Genomic DNA, 22,752 nt, shown 5'->3' on the forward strand with positions numbered 1-22,752 from the left:
ATAAACAAAGAAACAATATGGAAATCTATGAAGTAGCATTTAATGGTACAAGATCATAATTTATATCAGTACAAATGAAAACATGATAGGAAGTTCTGAAAAGCAAAAGGCAAATTTGTAGTCGTTTTAAAAGGTAGGCCTACACTACCTAACTTTTGGCCCTCTAGCGGTTAAAATAACTTCAGACATTTTGCGGAAGAACATTGTTTTGGCCTATGGTTCTTGCTCTGTGACTGCGGATGAATATATCCTACTGCTCATAAAACATTCACTAGCCTACTTGGCTTAAGATGGAAACATCTAAAGCTGACTAGCTGAAGAGTTAATGTAGATAGCTATATTAATAGACATGGTAACTTACCTTGAAAATAAAATTCCAGCCACAGCGCTACAACCATAATAAAATGACCCCTCACAATAGATAATGCTTTAACTCTGTTAGAGAGCTAAATATGGCAATACATCTGTTCAATAAAATACCTTACCTTGTTGAGTAACAAAAACGGCAGCTTTGTCATCGTTGCCTTTAACATTTCAAATCCCTCAGTTCTCGCAAGCCAAAAAAAATCTATTTTAATTACTACTGTCCCTCAGATTGCGTTCTCTATTTGCCAGTAGACTCTCCTCTGTTCTGCGTTTATTTTAAACGGGTGATTCCCGGAAGTTCGAGATTTAGCGTGTTCCACGCATAGAGGTTCCACGTCAACCTTTCTCGCTCGTTGTGAACCTATGCCACTCCCCCACACCATACACGCACGCAGTTTCCCGCGAAAACCATCCCGTCAGGTCAAATAATTAAACATTTATATTAAATGCCTTACCATAGAATCAGACGGAGACAAAAACATGTTTTGAAAGAAGGATTGATAATGTATTGACTCATTATTTAAATGTTAATCTTGAATAAAACAAAAAAGTTACATATAGAGTACCTTTAACCAATTTTATAAATACTTATTTTGACAATGAACTATAAAATTATATTAAAACAAACTTTTTGTCTCCACAGATTAACCAAAAATACAACAATCTATATTATACCTGATAAAATATAGATATAGAAATGAGACAAAATATAAAATATACATGAAATATAAAATTAGATGGTAAAAAAAACTAACATAGAAATGTATCAAACATTATGGTACAACAGACAAAAAAAGAGCAGCAAGTAAAATTTGTCCATTTAACTTAATAGTAATAAATGTAAACTGATTTTAATTCACTAAGCTTACAAGTAATTGTAACAAACTGCAGATAAATATAACATGCAGCTTATAGTGGTTAATATGTGCTAATAATAAACAGATAATGTTTACTAGCTTTATCCCAAATAATTCACATATTTTTATGGTATGCCAGTTTTAATATTAAAACTGTACCTGTCTTCGAGCCCCTGCTAATCGAGGACTTGTACTGTGCATTGTTTTGAGGTCTTGCATTGGAGTTGAGGTATAACATGGGTTCCTGTTCAACAGCTGTTTAGCAGTCAAGATCAGTTCAGCTCCATTCATAATGGGACTGATCACAGCCATATACTCTTTGTCTAAGGTAGAATCGCTGACACTATAGGAGGAGTGGGGTTCCGCACTAAAGTAAACAGTACTACTGCAGTCTGCGGGACAGGTGTTATACACCGCACCCTTCTCTGGAGACTGCTGTCCGACTTCAGCACCAGAAAATCCCTCTCTGTTTTCAACCGGACAGCTTTCAGATCGTTCACCTGCTTCCACTGATGGCCGGTTACAAGGGTTCCCTTCAGCATCCGTGTCGGGTGCATCCTCATTCCCCAGGAAGAATGAAAGCCCTCTGTCTCCATACAGGCAGTTGATCTTGTCTGTGTTTCCAGTTTTGAGAGCCAGGTGTATTAACATACGATGATGGTGCCAACCGCCCTCTAGAGGCTGAACAGAACAGCCTCCTGCATCCTTCACAGGAGCAAAATCGGTCACTGAGAAAGTGCCATGATTGTGTGTGGACGATTCAACTGTTGTGTCTTTGCAGTGTCCATCCGTTGTTCGGTCAGTAGTTGTCAAGCTCATTTGGAGTCTCAGACTCTGGAGGATCTCAGTGGATTTTGGATGAAGAAATCGGTAGTAAAGAACCACAAAAATGACACCTAGAAAAATAGAGACCAGAGAACATTATAATTGTAATTTGCAACATGTTACATTACACTATGTGAGCTTTGTATGTTTTTATAAGAAAAAGTGATTTCTAGGAATGCACAATACACACTAAAGAAAGTGGCAAATGTAAAAATAAAATAAAAATAAAAATAAGCATAATATGACCCCATTATCAGTATCTGGATATTTAATTGTACGTTCTCATTTCCACAATTTTTCTATCCAGATCACCTTGCTGTCATCTAACGGCAATCTTTAAAAACACTAATAATTTAATAACAATGTTAAATATAATCTTTAGTAAATCTCAAAATGAATACTAATTTTTCATACTGTGCATTATATGGTTGTGATGCCTAAATTCACTTGCAGCATTTTAAACAACTGATTTTAGTTTTTAGTGTTTTATTTTTAATTTAATTAGACAAAATAGTATAACATTTGAATAATGGCCATTTAAAGGTTATTGGCCATAACATGAAAATAATTATCAGTATCAGAATTTTTTTATATCAGTGAATCCATAATGTTTACCGATAAAGAAGCTGCATAAGACAGCCACAGGAATACTCATGCTGTCCCATGAAGGCCCACTGAGCGAGTCTGACGCCAGAAGCAGAAGGAACGTGTTCTCCAGCAACATTAACTGTAAAATCAATCAATAAACAATAAAAAACAAAGATGTTAACAAAGCTATTATTCTTGAGAGAAGATTCACTATATCTTAAATGGTCATCAGTATAAAAGTCAACAAAACCTTGCAGCATTTCACACAATCTGGACACAAACAGTTTTCCAAATATTTTGCACAATGTTACAATATTCTGCTGATTTCCCCATTCACATTTATTGCTGACAGAGGAGCAGTGTTTTATTGTTACTAAAATACTAAAATAAAATACTAAAACTATTAAAAATGATAATATTTAAAATTTTGAATATCCTTTTTTTTTTATTGAACAAAAATATTAATGAAATTAAATAAATTATTATACAGTATATTAGATGAAAAACCTAATCAAAAGTTCTAAAATGACAAACTAAAAAAAATTAAAATAATTCAAGCTAAATAGAAATAAAACAAATTACAAAAAAATTACAAAAGCACATAAAATGACTAAAAAGTAAAATCCAAACTGAATATATAACAATAAAAGCGAATTAAAATTATATTTAATAAATATTATACGACTAATGCAGTAAAGTGTAAGTGTAAAATAACATTGCTGTGCAGAGAAACCTACCAAATAGAACCCAGTCATGCGGTACCTTGAGGGACCGTCTTTAACGTTAAAAAACAGGAAAATGTGCAAAGCCCCTAAGATGAAGTTGAAGAGACGCCAGGAAATCCGGTTAATGCAGATGTCTGTCTGCTGGGACACTTGCCAGAATGTCATAATGAGCCAGTGGAAACCTGAGCAGCGATTTAAAAAGACAATCACAAAGCAGCCATTTATTAACAAATCATCCTTTTCCAGGTAAGAGTTGGGCAATGACAAATTACCTTAAAGCCCTCAAGACTGTCACGCAAACTAACTGTGAAGACTTTTATGTGTAAGGATTTGACACAAGGCTTGACTCACCCACGACTCCAGAGAACCACCAGTGAAACGTGCTGCAGAAGAACATGAGGCTGGCCACCCTGGCACCCAACATGCCCCCTCTCCATACGAGCTGGCACAGCATTGCAGCAGGAGTCATGTGCAGGTGACCAGGACGAAGCAGAAAGCATGAACGGCTGAACAGGACCAGAAACCAGGACACATTCAGTAGGCTCAGCCCGACACATAAGACCACTGTAGAAAGAGATTCAGGGAATAAACAGTTTATGTTCACACTTGGCAGGTTTGATTCGATTAAAATGAACTCTGGTGCGATTGCTCTGTTAGTGCGGGACATTTGAATAAGTGTGCATGTGATGTGTTGATACTGTGGTGATACGCATGTCAGGTGAGTAAATTTCCCTCTCCACTTCAAGTGAAGTATCGATTAGTCCCGTATTCCCGAATATGACGATGATTATGCGCCATCTACAGGTGTTTCCCTGAACAGCCACACAGCTCATATTTTTCAGATTATTTATTTTTGATAATTATTTTATTTTAGTTCGTTTTTCAGTAACTGTTGTTAGTTTAGTTTTATTTATTTGAATTTTTTTCTTTTATTTCAGTTTACGAAAATGTTTTTTTTGATCAATCGTTTTAGTCTTTGTTTCAGTTTTAGTTTACAAAAATAACCATGGTTCGATTGAAATATGAATGCAACACAGACCAGACACCTAAACAAACCAAAAAAAAGGATGAGAAGATGCGACCCTAAAAGGACAGGCTGCTCAAGGATACCTGCACTGTAAAAAATTATTGTTGGTTTAGCTTTGAAAAAAAAAAGTAACCTGGTTGCCATAAAGTTTTAAGTTCATTGAAATTAAAAAATTTAGTTAATACAATGAAGGAGATTGGTTTACTCAACAGAAACTCAAAATATGTTATCTGAACCACATAAATTATCTAAACTGATTTGACAAATGAAAAAATGTTGTGATTACAAAACGTGACAATAATTTTTTTTCATGTTCTTCTCGACATATGCGCTATGTTATCATTGCAGTTTGGTCCAGGCATCAGAACCACGTCTACTTGCAGCAAGTTTTGTTTTTGTGCAATAGAGGAATTCCTGGCACTGTTTTGACTACACATATATACGCACATACAACAAGCACAGCACACAGCACTGTTTTAGATGTTTGATATGTTCCATCTCAAATATATGTAGTCATAAAAGCTGTCCAATCAGGTTGTGACCTTATCCCTTTTATTTCGTATCTTTAGGTTCTTTGTTAGAAATGACAGTGTGAATGCTAAGCGAACTAGGACTAAATGCATAATTTTCTTTTTTGGTAGTGTGCACAGCAAAAATGATTAAAGCTGTGTCTCATTTCGAAGGCTGCGTCCTCCGGAGGTCACATTTGTTGGCTGCACACGTCATTGAGACTGCTTCATTTCAGTAAACTGACTTATTTCATTACTTCCACTGAAAACTGTTGACGTGAAGCTAGTTCTGTTCGTGCCAAAAGGGAAGTCACATACCTGGTGACAGAAAGCTGGGGTGAAGGGTGAATAAACTGTAGGTTTGCAGTAGACTTTGAGGCAGGCTGAGCGTCAGGGCTTCGATCAGACACAGAGCAGAAACATCAGCCTGCCGCATTAGTAATGCAACAAACTTCAGCTGCCCACCTTGAGACTTCATGCAGCGCCATAACCTGCAAATATAAAACATATACACACATCTTAGAAATCAACAGAAGCCTTTTGTGTGATAAATAATATCATTGGGTGAATCCACCTGTCATGAACATGCAAAAGTAATATATTACAAAATTAAAAGAAAGGAATAAGAAATTACATAACTGAACAATATTTTGAGATTATTATTACAATTTATAATAACTGTTTTCTATTTTATTTTATTTAAAAATGGTAATCCTGTGATGATAAAGCTAAGTTTTCAGCATCATTACTCCAGTCTTCAATGTCACTTGATTCTTCAGAAATCATTATAATATGACGATTTGATGCTAAATAAACTTTTTTTATCATTATCAATGTTGAAACCAGTTGTGCTGTTTAACATTTTTGTGGAAACCATGATACATTTTTTTCCAGGATTCTTTGATGAACAGGTCAAAAAAGTTATATTTATGCTTACATAACTTAAAATATCATTGTATTAATGTAATATACAACAAAAAAACTGTATTACGGTAAGGAAAATCAAAGTTGAGAATAAAGGAAATAAAAAAAAATAAATTAAAAAAAAAAAAAAAAAAACTAAACAATTTGAGGATGTGGGGGGAAATAAAAGCCTAAACTAAATCTGTTCATCATATAAAGCGATCGATTCTCTTCAGAAAAGTTTGACTAAAAACCCCTCAATTCATATGGATTACTTTTTATGATCTCTTTATGAACTTTTTGAAGAGTCAAAGTGGTAGTTGTGTGGACTGACAATGGATTTCATCAAAAAGATCGTCATTTGTGTTCCAAAGATGAACGAAAGTCTTACAGGTTTGAAACGACATGAGTGTGAGTAATTAATGACAGAATTTAATTTTTTGGGTGAATTATCCCTTTTAAGTGTCACAAAGCATATTGTCACAATGCAAAAAAAAAATAATAATAATAATAATAATAAATAATAATAATAATAATAATAATAATATATATATATATATATATATATATATATATATTTATATATATATATATATATATATTTGTTTAATGGTCCTAAAAATAGGCTTCATTTTATTTATTTCATTTTTTTCAAAGTACAACCTATACATTTTTTTATGAATTCACCGGATTATAGAGTATATTATACAGTTATTGTATTGTACAGTAATTTACAACAGTTTTCCACCTCACTCTTCATAACTGAATTAATGCAGTTCTGAATCTAAACGATATAGTGTTTTGACCTGTGATAGATGCCCAGATGAAGGCAGTGCACAAGGATGAGTGAGGGCTTGGATCTTTCTTCCTCATCAGTGATGTACCACCTCAGACTGAGCAGCTGCACAGCAGTGACAAAAGGCAAGCACAGACCCAGTGTCAACCAGGCCAGCAGCTCTTCTCCCGTCCAGAGGTAGTGTGTGAAGCACAGTACAACTGATGACAGAAACGACAAAAAAAGTCAAACAACAGAGTCCATTTCGATTTTGATTTTTTTGGTGCCCTCTTTCTCTTCTTCTCGGGCTCTGTCTCTGATATGAAGCAGCTGTGTGACAGAACACGCCCCCTGCTCGCCATTCATGAAAAAGGCGCTCAAATGCAGTGAGGAAACCATAGCAGCATTGTAGTAATAATGTGCAGTAACAAAACTGAACTCATAATAAAACAAGTCCGAACTGGCAGAACCCACATCCACATGCCGAAGCAGCTGCCAAATATGTTTAGTAAGCACAGATAGCGGTTTGGGAAGGAATGATTAAACAAATAGAAAATAACTTACGTGCCGCTTTCTCCAATAAAACAATGACTCCTGAAAAAGAGTAGAGACATACGTGACTCCATGTGACTGCACTTCCCTTTCGATTCTGCATCGTTGCACTACTGTCTTTTTTTTAAAGTTTGTGGTATTCCGTTACTCAAGGACTCTTCTGCGCTGAATGGGGTGCGCTTTGTGTGATTCCAGTCGAGTCTTTCTGGTCAGTTTTTGGAGGCTGCCGCTCAATGTGACGTCACCCACCGAGCAAATATGAAATAGTTCTTCTTCTTCTTCTTCTTCTTTTTTTTATTGGCGGTTAGCAACTTATGAAATAGTTCAAAACCATAGACATAATAAATGTTCAAAACAGCTTAGTTCATCTAACTAACACAAAATACTACTTGATACACTAAACTGTAAAACACAGCTGGAAAAATATCAGACATAAAAAAACTATTTCATGACAAATAATCAAAATCTCAAAAAGGTTTCATTAATATTTAGACACGTGCAGGCCTATTTATGGTAGCTTATATACGCCATAAAATAAAAAATAAAAAGTAATTGTGACTTTTTATCTCACAATTATGACTTTTTTTCCACATTAATTCACATTAATTCAGTTTTTTAAAGTTCACATTAATTCAGAATTGTGTAATATAGCAATTGCATGTTATAAAGTCGCGAGTTAAAGTCAGAATTGTAAACTTGCAATTGCAAGTTATAAAGTCAGTTTATTTCTCACAGAATATCTCACAATTCTGAGGGTAGAAGACCGGTCAGAATTGCAAGATAAACTCGCAATTGCAAGAAACCTTCAGAATTGCAAGAAAAAAGGCAGAATAGCGAGAATCTACACAATTCAGACGTTTTTTCTCGCAATTGCGAATTTATATCTCTTCTGACTTTTTTCTCAGAATTGTGGAGATGTAAACTGGCAATTGCAAGTTATGTCCAATTCTGGGGAATTTTCTTTTCTACTCTTTTTTTCTCAGTATTGCGAGTTTATCTCACAATTCTGACTTTATAACTCTGAGATAAAAAGTCAGAATTGCAAGATGTAAACTCACAATTGCGAGGAAAAAAAGTCCGAATTGTGAGACAAAAAGTCGCAATTACCTTTTTTATTTTTTATCCTGTGGCAGAAACAAGCTTCCATGTATGACTTCAAAATAATGAGAGAAAGGAAATTATTATTATATAAAAGTGGCATGAATAATTATGAGATAATAAATCGAAATTAGAAATTATGATATCAAAGTCATATTTGTGACATTATGAGCTCTATTTTGACAGAGCTCATAATGTCACAAATATGACTTTGATATCATAATGACAGAAAAAAAAAATTGAACCTTGATGTTAGGACTTTTATGACATAATTATGACTTTTTATATCATGACATGATTTTCTTCTTATGTGGTGGAAATTGGTTTCCATACTATTCATCACATTTACATATGAAATAAACTAACAAACAGTACTGTGATGGCTTAAGTCAACTGATTTGATCACGTCAGAGTCAGCAGACCCACGAGCACATGACTTATCATCACGTGATCTGTCTTTGCTTTATATAGTCATCGGCGTGTTCTTCGCCTTTTATTTATTTCCGCCCAGTGGAAGTTTTGGGGAGTGAGACACACTTTCTAACAGCACAACTGTCAGCAGACAAACAACAGGTAAGACTGCTATATTGCTCAAATCTGCATTTAAATCACGAGACTGTCGATCATTTTTCTTTAATTTGAATACCAAAGAGATATTCAAAAAGGTCATGGTGATATAGCAGCGTTTGATAACTTCTCAAACGAAAATTATTGTTCAAAACAACATTTATCAGGGAATGACTTCATCTTTATCTGCAACGGCGCTTCCTGCTATCAAATGTAAGCTCAAATGCTTACAGGCTTCTTCATTTGACCTTAAAATATGGATTAACTGTTGGTTTATGTAAACAAGGCCTGCAGTTAAAAACGAAAGTATGAATAGAAACCAGAGCTCGTCTTTAAACGCATGGGAATGTTTCTGTAGCTCAAGTTGACATTACACTGCTAGTTTACTTACAGAGACACTATTATGTTTCAAGCACGAACAGTATCCGGCAGATAATGGTCTTGCACTTATCTTAAATGGCAACCCCCAAATGCAACGAACAATATTTCATATTTGTATTCTTCACTACATAATTTGCTTCTGAGGGTGTTCGTATCTCTCGTTTTTGACTACTTGTAATCGTCCAGGTTACCCCTGGGTTTGGGGTCGAAGTTGGCTGGGTTTCTGTAGACTAAATCAGCAAGTTGTTCCTGTAAATTGCGCTGACTCACACACACTTGATGTCGTCATATGCCTATTTGAGGAAGTGCAACCGAACATGAGGATATTTGTCATGACTTGTCAAGGCTCTTATTGCATCTACAGATTTTTCAAAATTGCGTCTTAATAATTTGGTGATGTTTTAAAACAAAATTAGTTCCTTAATTACTGCTAAACCACTGAGGTGGATGCCCCTTTTATAATTAAAATGTCTAAAACATAAACCTCTTACCCGAGTAGCCTAGTTGATCAAGGCTTGTTTGTCTTGTTCCAGAACCATTAAGAGGTTAAGCATGTACATCTTAAATGTCTAGAGCTTTCACTTTTGCATGACTGCAGCCTAAAGATGACACTACTGTAGGCAGTCAGTGAGCCGTTTCACCTGAAGATTGAAGTGACCTTGATGTGCCACTTGACTCTTTGGTGTTTCAGACCATGTCCTGGTTTCATAGACGGGGCTTAGATTAAGCCAGAATTAGGCCTTCGCTCAATTAGGACATTTAAGTAGCTTTTATAAAAGTGCCATATCAAAAAAAAAAAATTGACAAAACAATGGCACTGATATATATTAAAATATGTCAGTATAACTTGCTCTCAGTTAAAACTGCTCAAACATGCATTTTAGTCTTGGTCTAGGCTTAAACCTTGTCTGATTTCAAGTGGGATTAATTGAGTTTTCTTGTTTTCAGAATGTGGCGACTGGCTTTCCTGTGCGTGATCTCAGCCCTTTCAGTTAGCTGGGCTCGACCTCGCCTCGCTCCCCTGTCCAATGAGATGGTCAATTTCATCAATAAAGCAAACACTACTTGGGTGGTAAGATGGTGTTCTAGTCTGATGCTCTAAATTGCATTCTAGCGAGGATGACTGAGCCGGTATTGAGAAACTATTTGTAATGCTCTTTTCTTACAGTGAGGAAAATAAGTATTTGAACACCCTACTATTTTGCTATTTTTCTCCCACTTGGAAATCATGGAGGGGTCTGAAATTGTCATCGTAGGTGCATGTCCACTGTGAGACATAATCTAAAAAAAAAATTCCAGAAATCACAATGTATGATTTCTTTAAACTATTTATTTGTATGATACAGCTGCAAATAAGTATTTGAACACCTGTCTATCAGCTAGAATTCTGACCCTCAAAGACCTGTTAGTCTGCCTTTAAAATGTCCACCTCCACTCCATTTATTATCCTAAATTAGATGCACCTGTTTGAGGTCGTTAGCTGCATAAAGACACCTGTCCACCCCATACAATCAGTAAGAATCCAACTACTAACATGGCCAAGACCAAAGAGCTGTCCAAAGACACTAGAGACAAAATTGTACACCTCCACAAGGCTGGAAAGGGCTACGGGGAAATTGCCAAGCAGCTTGGTGAAAAAAGGTCCACTGTTGGAGCAATCATTAGAAAATGGAAGAAGCTAAACATGACTGTCAATCTCCCTCGGACTGGGGCTCCATGCAAGATCTCACCTCGTGGGGTCTCAATGATCCTAAGAAAGGTGAGAAATCAGCCCAGAACTACACGGGAGGAGCTGGTCAATGACCTGAAAAGAGCTGGGACCACCGTTTCCAAGGTTACTGTTGGTAATACACTAAGACGTCATGGTTTGAAATCATGCATGGCACGGAAGGTTCCCCTGCTTAAACCAGCACATGTCAAGGCCCGTCTTAAGTTTGCCAATGACCATTTGGATGATCCTGAGGAGTCATGGGAGAAAGTCATGTGGTCAGATGAGACCAAAATAGAACTTTTTGGTCATAATTCCACTAAACGTGTTTGGAGGAAGAAGAATGATGAGTACCATCCCAAGAACACCATCCCTACTGTGAAGCATGGGGGTGGTAGCATCATGCTTTGGGGGTGTTTTTCTGCACATGGGACAGGGCGACTGCACTGTATTAAGGAGAGGATGACCGGGGCCATGTATTGTGAGATTTTGGGGAACAACCTCCTTCCCTCAGTTAGAGCATTGAAGATGGGTCGAGGCTGGGTCTTCCAACATGACAATGACCCGAAGCACACAGCCAGGATAACCAAGGAGTGGCTCTGTAAGAAGCATATCAAGGTTCTGGCGTGGCCTAGCCAGTCTCCAGACCTAAACCCAATAGAGAATCTTTGGAGGGAGCTCAAACTCCGTGTTTCTCAGCGACAGCCCAGAAACCTGACTGATCTAGAGAAGATCTGTGTGGAGGAGTGGGCCAAAATCCCTCCTGCAGTGTGTGCAAACCTGGTGAAAAACTACAGGAAACGTTTGACCTCTGTAATTGCAAACAAAGGCTACTGTACCAAATATTAACATTGATTTTCTCAGGTGTTCAAATACTTATTTGCAGCTGTATCATACAAATAAATAGTTAATAAATCATACATTGTGATTTCTGGATTTTTGTTTTTAGATTATGTCTCTCACAGTGGACATGCACCTACGATGACAAATTCAGACCCCTCCATGATTTCTAAGTGGGAGAACTTGCAAAATAGCAGGGTGTTCAAATACTTATTTTCCTCACTGTATATGCTTCTTAATTGCTCTTCTTAATTTAAAATTGAATGCAAGAGTCTGGTGTTCTCCCCTGTAGGCTGGACACAACTTCCGTGATGTTGACTACAGCTATGTGAAGAGGTTGTGTGGGACTTTTCTGAAAGGACCAAGACTCCCTGTCATGTGAGTGCAATTGAATGTGGTGTGAGGAAAGAAATGATTGGGGAGTTTCATAGAGGAAGTGCAACTTGTTATCTTGGCAGTCATGTTGTACATATGACTACTTTGTCATGTGATTTTGTGCTTTACGTAGGTTTCATCATACCTATTTTTTTTCAGTTCTGCCTTTTAGGTCTAGTATATAACAGCGTTTGCTTTGTTTTAACCAGGGCACAGTATGCGGGTAAACTCAGGCTCCCCACTAACTTTGATGCCAGAGTGCAGTGGCCCAACTGCCCCACTCTTAAAGAGATCCGAGACCAGGGTTCTTGTGGTTCATGCTGGGTGAGGTCTTCTCTCTGGTGCACACAGTATTAGTTTGGATTGCAATTTGTGTTTGTTTCATCGTTTACTCATGGTTCCATTGTTTTACACAGGCATTTGGGGCTGCTGAAGCCATTTCTGACAGAGTATGTATCCACAGCAATGCCAAAGTGAGTGTGGAGATCTCTTCTCAGGACCTACTTACCTGCTGTGACACCTGTGGCATGGGGTAAGTTAGTGTGGGCTAGTGCCAATCTATTTGACAAGAACAAGACTTAACAAACCATTTGTTTGATTTCATCCTGCAGTGACTCTGAGATCTGTTTAGTTAATACCATTTCTTGAATAAAGTCTGGAATGCACTGCATGTTTTAAATTTCAAAACATGTTTTGGCATCATGCGCTTACTGACTTTGCTAATGGTTACAGAGGAAAAGCTGGGTATCATACACAAAATTACACATTTTGTTCTAAAATTGGATTAATTTCAAAAATAGCCTTGATTTGCCCAGACTGCAAATTGGGGCAAACAGTTGTTCAGAGGTTGTAGTGTATTCCAGCCTTGATGTTTGTGTTTTGATGCTGTTTTTAGATAACACACTGATTTAGCATCTTGTATAATTTGATCTCAGATGTAATGGTGGATATCCCTCTGCTGCTTGGGACTACTGGAGCACAGAGGGTCTGGTCACTGGTGGACTCTATAACTCCCATGTTGGTTAGTATCTACCTTTTGTTTTTTGGTGAGCATTTTATGTGTTGAGCTTCAACTGTGTATTAACGAGTTATTTTTAGGCTGTCGTCCATACACCATTGAACCCTGTGAGCATCATGTGAATGGCAGTCGGCCTCCTTGTACCGGAGAGGGTGGTGACACTCCTAACTGCGAGATGTCCTGTGAACCTGGCTACAGCCCTTCTTACAAAGAGGACAAACACTTTGGTAAGAACTCAGGGAAACAAATTGGTTCAGGTCACATTTCAACCTCATTATTATAGACGTTCATATTCACTTAAGTAAATTTTGAATTAAGGGGGCCATCTCGAAGGAACCTCGGCCTCCTGGTTGAGAACGGGATGGTTTAGTTAAGATGTTTTGAATGCTGCAAGATGTGAATTCATGAATTGAGCCGTTCTTGTTTGTCATTCTAGGAAAGACGTCCTATAGTGTCCCATCTAATCAGAATGCCATTATGCAAGAACTCTTTAAGAATGGCCCAGTTGAGGCAGCCTTCACGGTGTATGAGGACTTCCTGCAGTATAAATCTGGTTGGTTTCAGTCTATTCATGTGTCTATCTAGAGTACTAATGCAGCATGTTAAAATTATTTTCTTTTTCTTTTAAATAGGTGTTTATCAGCACATGACTGGATCTGCAGTAGGTGGTCATGCTATTAAGATCCTGGGCTGGGGAGAGGAGAAAAGTGTCCCCTACTGGCTTGCTGCTAACTCCTGGAACACTGACTGGGGTGATAATGGTGAGGGTCATTTATTTAGTATAAAGTCAAATTTTATTGTCTGCAGTTTGTAACCAGCTGATTTTACACAACGTGCAGGCATTTCCTTCATCTGCCCTATTTTCTTTTGTTGCCAATTCAGGACTTTTCAAGATTCTCCGAGGCGAGGACCACTGTGGCATTGAATCTGAAATTGTTGCTGGAATCCCAATGCCACCACAAAATGGCAAGAGCTGAAATGAGCGCACTGTTCAGAACGTGGACATTGAATGTCTTCAACTTAAGCTGACTGCCATCTTCCATGGCCATGGTACAATAAGCATTGTTAATCAATGATTGAGTTTTATTAAGAGTCTTTTTAGACGGGGACCCCCAATCGATTATGTTTTGGTGTTTATTTCGAATTGGGGAGTGACATTTTTATGCACCACAAATGTGTAGTCCAGGTAATTGGAGTCAGTTTTAGACCAGTCTATAAAGGTTTCGCACATCTTGATGCCTCAGCCACATTTTCAGTATGTTTGACTCAAGTTGCTTTTTAGGTTGAATGATTTTTACTTGATTGTGTTTTAATGCATTTTGTCTAAAGTGTAATAAATATTAAAACCAAACAGTTTTGTCATGACTGCTTTTCACTTGCAACATCTTTATCCTTAAATGGTTTTCTTTCCACCTAGGTAGAAAGTGTAAAAGTATCAGACACAAATTGTGGTTTCTCACATTGTATAGAAATTCTCAATGCTGAGGCTTGATGGTTCTGAGAAATCTACTGGAAATTGGGCATGAGTGAAGCTTTTGTCTCTCTGGAAGTGCAGTACAGCACTTCACGGTGTAACTTTTTTTTTTTTTTAAGTGGTAAAGCACTGTTAAATTGTTCACTTAAGCAGTCTATTCTGGTCCTTCCAAATCTTCTTTTGCACTGAGGCAGAAAAATGAAAGCAGCTCAATTTTGAACCGTTTAATTCGAAGGTACTTAACCCCCCAAAAAAGTGCAGTATAGAAATATGCCAAGAGTTGGGTACAAACCCTAATAATGGTTATTAGATCTTGGCTGTGACTAGATTTTTTGCATCAAATTTTCAGTAAATTAAAGGTTTACTTTCTCTGAGTTTGCATAGTTTAAACAGCACAAAAAAGATGAACCGATGGTTGTGTGTCTGAATTCCACAACTCTGGAAATTTCTGTACAGTTTAGTGGTTCACAAACTGTACAATGATGCAAATACCATTAACATGTTTTTAGACTTTCAAAACAACTTTTAGTGTCCAGCAATAAATGATGTCAGTCACAGTACTGTATATGCAGCAGGTGAGGGGTTTCCTATGTATGGCTGATTTGTATCTGTTTGAGAGGTGTCTTTAAAAAAAGAAAATCAGTCAAATGTTGCACTTAATGCTTAATTTGGCATTACATCTCTGGTTGCTCCAGATGGACTGGCATGTTCTGCTCCTGATGATCGTCTTGCGGCTCCTGCTCTTCTGAAGGCAGTATTTCAGGTATCTGGTTATGATCTACAGGCTTCTCTTCCTGTGTGTGTTCTTCTTTAGCTGGGTCTTGGGTCTCATTTTCATGTTCAGACTCTTGGTTGACTTCTGCATCTCCATCCTCTGATTTCGTATGTGTTCGCTCTTGTTTTAAGGCCTTGTCAGCTGGTGAATCAGGGAGAACAATATTGTTTTCTTGATGATGGTCAATCGTGGATGATGATGATGATGATGATGATAACAGCTCTGAAGGAGCCAGTAGTCCATCCTGGTTCAGATCCTGAGCTTGTAGCAAGTAATCCACCAAAGATACAACCTAAAATGTAAATGAGTTTAAGTCGTAAAATAACTCGAGAGATTACTTTGAATGTTATGACAAAACTAAACAGCACTCACAGAATCTGTTGACTTTGGCATAACTTCATGATAAGTCAGGAAATCTGTCAGAAGTTGCATCAGTTCAAGGCCATCCATCTGCCCACTTCTATCATAGTCATACAAGGAGAAAAGGAAGAACACTTCTGCGACAAGAGAACAAATCATTAATAAGCTTATAAAAAGAGATATACACACATGCACACAATTATTATTATTTATTTTCTATATACATTTATACGTTTCACAGCAAGGCATATACAGTAGTCAACATTTGAAGTGGATCAAAAAAGTGAATTAAAGTTGTCCTAAGACAAGAACGGGTATTGTTCAAAATTCATGTATAACTTTGATGAAAGTTTTTGGTCCACTTCAAATGTTGACTACTATACTATATATATATATATATATATATATATATATATATATATATATATATATATATAAAGAGAGAGAGTACTTTGTGCCTGTAATGTATAAATTAATGCCATTACGTGCATAGATCATCTGCTGTGCTTCTAGGAAAATAAATGTACTGTACATAAGTATTTTTAATGAAACTGTAACTGTTTAAGATCAAAGTCCTTGAAATGTGTTGACATTCAACATCAGGAATCAGGAACTAGGGAGTGGAATTAGCTTAATAGAAAATATAAAATCTATGCAAAAGCACAAAGGAATGAAATAAAAGCAGTTCTTTGAGAGATCATGTTCACAATGAACTATTAACCTTGTTCCCTGGTGTTCAGCTCTGGACTGCTCTGTCCTTCCTTTAGGCTGCTCTTGATGTAGCTTTGCAGGAGCCTGTCATAAAGAATCAAAGATCATTGTCCACTTTAGTTCTGCCTTATGATTACAGTATTTATATAGGGAAATGAGCATGGGTCTGAATTCATTCAGTATTTTTCCATGTTGAGACATTCAAATTTACACTTTAAAGATAAACACTGGCATAATTGTTCTAAAAATGCACTGTATAGAAAACTGCATAGCTTTTCTATAAAATATGTTCTCTACAACATTTTTTAAATAAGCAGGAAAGCACAACAAAGCATTTTGTTTGTATCATGTTTTTTTTTTATAGCTATTGCTTGTTCAGCATGTGTGTCAGCAGTGGATATCTCAGCATTATCTCTGATGTGAAAATGGACTCTGAACCTTGGGGCAACTGTGCTACCTTGTTTGATCAGGTAGGTTTACAGACAGTGAAGTAAGATCAGGGAGATGTATTCAAAAGAGATAACCTGCGGTTTTCTTCGCTGGACCCAAAAGGATTAGCCAGGTCTGGTGCAATGATGCCGTCGCTAGAAAAACTGAACAAAACATAACACAAGAAAAATGGGCCAAGTTTATTATTTATTTCCAATGTCAAGAAAAATATGTACAAATGTTTCACACCATAATGCCAAGATTCTGAATCAAGATTGGATAATCTATCCTAATCAAAATTATGTGGGTGAGTGTTTGGGGGGATACAGTACAGTCATAATACAGAACAGTACACAAGCATGGCGTTATTGCGGCCTACCTGAGTGTTTTCTGGGCTTGTGGAGCACACAGACTCAGTAAAGGGAGGATGAGTAAGAACAGAAGCCGTGTTGTGTTCATATTAACTGCTCCACTGGATCGCTTTGGCACACCTGTCACCACAATCAGTCCAGACGGTCAAAGAAACGACCCATGAATCATTAAAGAAAGCAAAAACGCCATTTACAGGAATCGATCATTCAAGAATGATACAGCAATTTAATGTAACGTTACTGTTTGAATCAAACACGGAAATGAAGAATCTGACTATTGACCCAAAATCTTACACTGCGACAGTGAAGTCTATTCTTCTTTTGCCTTTTTATTTTATTTTATTTTATTTTCATGCATTGTACTAATAGATGCTAGTATAATGGCTGAATGACTAGAAATGCAAACAGTAAGGATGTAAGTAACAGCAATGCTAGAAGTGAAATGCGACTAACGTTACCTTTCGCAGCGGCTGTTAGCGGTCGCTCCATGATGAAACCCACCCCGGCAGAATCTGAGGAGAGCAGCACAGCCCCGTGTGTTTGCACCAGTGACGGGCTACACGTGGATTCCGTGGACGTGTCGTGTCCCGGATAAAATCAGCTCCTCCTCGAGCTCTCCACGTTCCGCCAATCCGCCTTCCTCCGGCATCCATCGTCGCCACGTAGAGTCGCTGACACTGCATTCACAACGTGCAATTCCTCCGCATGCACCACCTCGTATGTGCAGTATCTTATCCGTTACTGGGAAGATCCTATTAGCAAATATCCCGTGTATACTATAGGTAAGGGCTATTTCTTATCGTAGCTTTTCGAGAATATAAACACAGTACATCAGCAGAATGGGTCTGATTTATTTATTTGTGTATTGAGCAAATTTCTTACAGTTCTGCTGCAGACATGGCCATGCCCATTACTGTTTAAAAAAAAAAAAAAATCAATGTTTGTTTGTTTTTCCGTATATCGCACTTACACATATTCACACCGGTATGTGCATTACAGTGCAGTCCATTAGACAACGCGTCATGGTCCTTCAGTGACATCAATTCAAGTTTTGCACAATTTGGCCACAAGATGGCACGCAACTACAATGGTAGGCTACAGTGAAACTCACTCACCGTCACTTATGCATAATAATAATGGGTATTACTGTTAGAGAGGGATACAAAAAAAATATAGTGGTAGGTTTACTGTAAATGAGACACAGAAATGTTTCACACAGTTTGGCCACACGATGGCGTTCCTACCGTTTTAAATGCTGCGACAAAGTGGCCAACTACAATGAAAGCCAGTTTTCCCTTTGTTGAAAGTTTAGTTTGTCGCGTTGGTTATTTTCCCCCCTAAACTCATTTAATTAGGCTACTCTATGTACATTTTAAGTTTATATTAAGTTTATATATTAAGTATAAAATTTTAATATTAAGTCACATTGTGAATCAATCAGGCTTCCTATGTCTGACAGCCTATCTATCTATCTATCTATCTATCTATCTATCTATCTATCTATCTATCTATCTATCTATCTATCTATCTATCTATCTATCTATCTATCTATCTATCTATCTATCTATCTATCTATCTCTGTCCGTCCGTCCGTCCCAGACTTCCTTGTCTTTAAGCAAGTAGCCTAAGTTTGAAAGAGAAATCAAACCTGCTGCAGGTTATGGATTTTCTTTCTTTATCAGTTGAACTGGGAGAGCCATGATGTGTCTGAGCCAGCAAAACACAGCAATAGTTTCATTCAAAGGATCACCTTGGCTTGTAGACAGACACACACACACACACACACACACATGTCTGGTTTACTATCTTTGTGGGGACTCTCCATAGACTTAATGGTTTTTATACTGTACAAACTGTATACTCCTTACACTAACCCCACCCCTAAACCTACCCATCACACACAACTTTCTGCATTTTTACATTTCCAAAAAAAGTCATTCTGTGTGATTTATAAGCTTGTTTACCCATGGGGACCTCAATTTAGGTCCCCACTGTGACACGAGTCCCCATGAGTCTGTGTGCATTCAGGTTGAAGTCCCCACCGGGATAGAAAAACATGAACACACACATACACACACACACACACACACACACACACACACACACACAAACAGGCGCACACATCTTTGTGGGGACTCTCCATAGACTTAATGGTCTTTATACTGTACAAACTGTATATTCTATCTCCTTACACTAACCCTACCCCTAAACCTACCCATCACAGAAAACTTTCTGCATTTTTACATTTTCAAAAAAATATAATTTAGTATGTTTATTAACCCATTTCCCTCATGGGGACCGCTGGCTGGTCCCCACAATGGAGGTGATCTCAGGTTTTACCATCCTTGTGGGGACATTTGGTTCCCACAATGTAATATAAACCAAAACACACACACACACACACACACCCCCATCATAAAAGTCCTCTTAGAGTTAGTTAATTAATCGATTCACTTGTTGTTGATCAACTCAAAGTGCATAAACCTAGTTTATAGAAAAAAAATCAATAGTCACTCCCCCACAGTCAGTCATACTGTAAGGTAAATCTAATGTTCATTGAATATTTCTTCTCATTGTATATCATCTGCCTGGTTCATCATTGATCTCTGTAGAGGACAGGGGTCCTTCGGAGTGTGTGCTCTTTCTGAAACACATGGATGTAAGTCTTTACATCTCTATCATAGCCTATCTGCTCCATTTTCAGAATAAACATTAGATACGGTTGTTTTTCACAGATTTGAAAAGATAGATAGTTAGTTACATGCATGATTATAAATCGATTAGCTTTCCTCTTATCCATATATGTAAATCTCACAAGTGTGTGTTGTGTGGACGGTGTTCGATTTCATAACAGCTGTGCCTGTTTCATGCATTTCTTTCGGTACCATCTGTTCTTTCCCACTGCCAGATCAGCCAAAACGCTATTGTGTCTTCACAAACATTACAAACAATTTTATGCTAATCCTGCTAATCCAGTGCTTTAGCAACCAAGCTTTATCTTATAGTTATATTCTATTTGTTTATTAACCGACGGCTGTTGTTAGTAGGTCGTAGGGGCATCAGGTCAAAGGTCAATGCCGACATTGCTAATGTAGTGTCTAGTAAATGTATTTATGCTACACAGTGGCATATCTAGAATATATTTTGTCAGCAGCTGGAGAACTTTCTATAAACAGTCATTTATGTTTGCAAAAATGTAAAGGACAATCTCATAGTTGAGATTAACCATGAACACTTGATTTTTTGTAAAGCCTAATACAGCAAAGTAATGTGACAAAATAAACACAGTTGCAAGGAATGATTAATTTATTCAAAGTTATAAGGTCAAACAAAGTGGTCTATACCTGGAGAAAGGTATCTGTTAGCATTCTCCCTCATCTCAATGATACTTGTGTGTCTGGTGCAGGTCCCCTGAGCTGTAAATGCCATGTGACTGATCAGTCTATGTAAGAAATATAGTAGACAGGGAAAACATGAGTCTATTTTACACCAAGAGCCATCCAAAAATGATGAAAGTGTTACTTTAATATACTGTTATATAATGCTATTTTTATTTAAACCAGTAAACCTTAACACTTGAGGTCAAATAGAAGAGCTTACCCACTGTAACCAACTTAAGTCAGTGTGTAACTTTTTTTTAGTTTATTTTGGGCAGTTTGGGAAGTTATAGGAGGTTAGACGTGTTTTTTGAAGAACGAACCATGGGGTGCAAAAGCTTACAGCAAGATTACAAGCAATTGAAACAGTCCTCAACATGTGCTTAAGTCATATTTAATTAAAAGCATTTCATCTTTATGCAATATGCTAGTTGATGATACTGAATCAGGCTATAAATAAAAATATTATCTATCTATGCAATATGATACTAAATTAATGACCACAATAAAATATGCAGATATGTTTTTAAAAGCCTGCGCAGAGCGGAGCACTAATGCACTTCTTGTTTCAAAAAGGAAATTAGTGCCAGTGATAAGTAGAGCATGATAAAGATGATGAGTTTATTCTCACTGTTCTGACGGGTGTGAACAGCCCTTCTGGATCCGTACACTATGCATGAGCTGCTCTTTTCTAAGCAGCATCAGTGGGTTGAGCCGCACAAACAGAACCTGGTCAGAAAGTGCTGCCGGACTGGGACAGACAGGTTTCTCCTGGTCATGTCACCGTGTAATCGATGTTAACTGGGTTACAGTCAGGATCTTTTACAAAATGTAGTCATCCTGCTGATTAGGCAAACGATTTAAAAACACATTGAACGCAGATTAAAGTGCTATGTTTAACAACAGTATAATCAATAATCGGGAAGTTTATTACAGAGGCGGCTACTATTTTTAGTCACATTGATGAATGATTAGATTATTAGTTTAGATTCTCAGTCAACCAGTCTCAACTGAAAGATTAGTACTTGTGTAAATTTAACCAGCTAAGATTTTACTGGTTAACATGATACTCAAGCAGCACCTAACCAACACTAACCTAGCAATTCATGCTTATCCAAACAATTATTTTAGCTTATTTTAAAAAGTCTATATTTATATATATATATATATATATACAATATATTAACACACTAAATTAATATAACAAAATATGAATATTTTATAATAATAACAACAATGAAATAATAATAATAAAGTATTTAAAGGGAAAAAAGATCTGTTTGCAGGTCTATTGTCACAATGGCTTTCCTCATGAAGCCAGTGTGTGAATGTTTTGCTTTCTCACCAGACATCACCTTTGGGAAAGTGAGCTGTGTGTGTGAGGAAGTGTGTCACTTGGCTGTCACTCAGACTGTGGATTAACTGACAGCGGAGGTTTGCTGCATCATGGGAAGCTACTGTACAGGCTGTCTGCCTCAATGGGCATCTCAGCTCCCTTGAGAACCAAACGTTTAATGAACAGATCGACTAGTGGGAACTGCCGGAACTCAGCATTCTCTAGGCTCTCATTAAGGGAACCGCTCACTATAGAGGGAAAAGTAATATTGGATTTTTTTTGTGTGTATGTGTGTGTCTGTGTGTTTTATCGATCAAAACTGTATGTGTAAGGGTTTCTGAATCTTAATAGCTTATAATATTGCTGAAGTCAGATGATATGCGACTATAATAATGTTTGTCAAGTTTGACATCAGATTGAAAATATCAGGGAAATGTCAAATTAAAAACTAGCAGTTTTCTGAAAGACCTGCTATAACCCTCGGAGGCGTCCCACCAATGCTGCATAGAAATATCCACACTTTAAACTCAAGAGGCTTTTTCCAGTGTGCAGTGTGCTGGGAAAATCAAACATGTAAAATCTTACATCTTATTACAATCTTGTAAATAAAAGTTCTCCCAACCTCATGACATGACCCAAGACTGCTCCTTTTTTGTCAGCAAATTCACCATGGTAACAGTTAAAAATAGAGCAGTACAATAGAAGCAGAACAGACCAGTTAACAAAAGGTAGAAGGTACAGAGAACAACGTTGTGTAAGAAGCCAGCAATTAAAATTTACTATGTGTGCTAACTTCCAGAGCCAA

At 37.2% G+C, this 22,752-nt stretch overlaps 3 protein-coding genes across 3 annotated transcripts; 1 reads left to right on the forward strand and 2 right to left on the reverse strand.

The window, feature by feature from the left end:
* Nucleotides 1-853: 853 nt before the first annotated feature.
* On the reverse strand, nt 854-7,317 carry xkr5b (XK related 5b). The gene is made up of 7 exons (XM_084096226.1): nt 7,140-7,317; nt 6,607-6,796; nt 5,216-5,388; nt 3,713-3,925; nt 3,374-3,543; nt 2,664-2,775; nt 854-2,119 (listed from the first exon to the last, which is right to left on the reverse strand). Exons 1-7 carry the CDS (start codon nt 7,228-7,230, stop codon nt 1,371-1,373), a joined length of 1,698 nt encoding a protein of 565 aa, XP_083952352.1. The 5' UTR covers nt 7,231-7,317; the 3' UTR covers nt 854-1,370.
* Nucleotides 7,318-8,657: 1,340 nt separating this feature from the next.
* On the forward strand, nt 8,658-14,465 carry ctsba (cathepsin Ba). The gene is made up of 10 exons (XM_084096414.1): nt 8,658-8,798; nt 10,122-10,245; nt 12,014-12,099; nt 12,306-12,420; nt 12,513-12,628; nt 13,032-13,117; nt 13,195-13,341; nt 13,551-13,667; nt 13,747-13,875; nt 13,997-14,465. Exons 2-10 carry the CDS (start codon nt 10,123-10,125, stop codon nt 14,089-14,091), a joined length of 1,014 nt encoding a protein of 337 aa, XP_083952540.1. The 5' UTR covers nt 8,658-8,798; nt 10,122; the 3' UTR covers nt 14,092-14,465.
* Nucleotides 14,466-14,797: 332 nt separating this feature from the next.
* cgref1 (cell growth regulator with EF-hand domain 1) lies at nt 14,798-17,943 on the reverse strand. Its single transcript, XM_084096415.1, has 6 exons — nt 17,693-17,943; nt 17,243-17,354; nt 16,959-17,027; nt 16,445-16,518; nt 15,736-15,860; nt 14,798-15,655 (listed from the first exon to the last, which is right to left on the reverse strand). The coding sequence occupies exons 1-6, from the start codon at nt 17,721-17,723 to the stop codon at nt 15,263-15,265; spliced, it is 804 nt and encodes a 267-aa protein (XP_083952541.1). The 5' UTR covers nt 17,724-17,943; the 3' UTR covers nt 14,798-15,262.
* Between the last annotated feature and the right edge of the window lie 4,809 nt (nt 17,944-22,752).

The sequence above is a fragment of the Abramis brama genome, assembly GCF_963993115.1.
Source record: "Abramis brama genome assembly, chromosome: 21".
In the NCBI taxonomy this organism is placed as follows: domain Eukaryota; kingdom Metazoa; phylum Chordata; class Actinopteri; order Cypriniformes; family Leuciscidae; genus Abramis; species Abramis brama.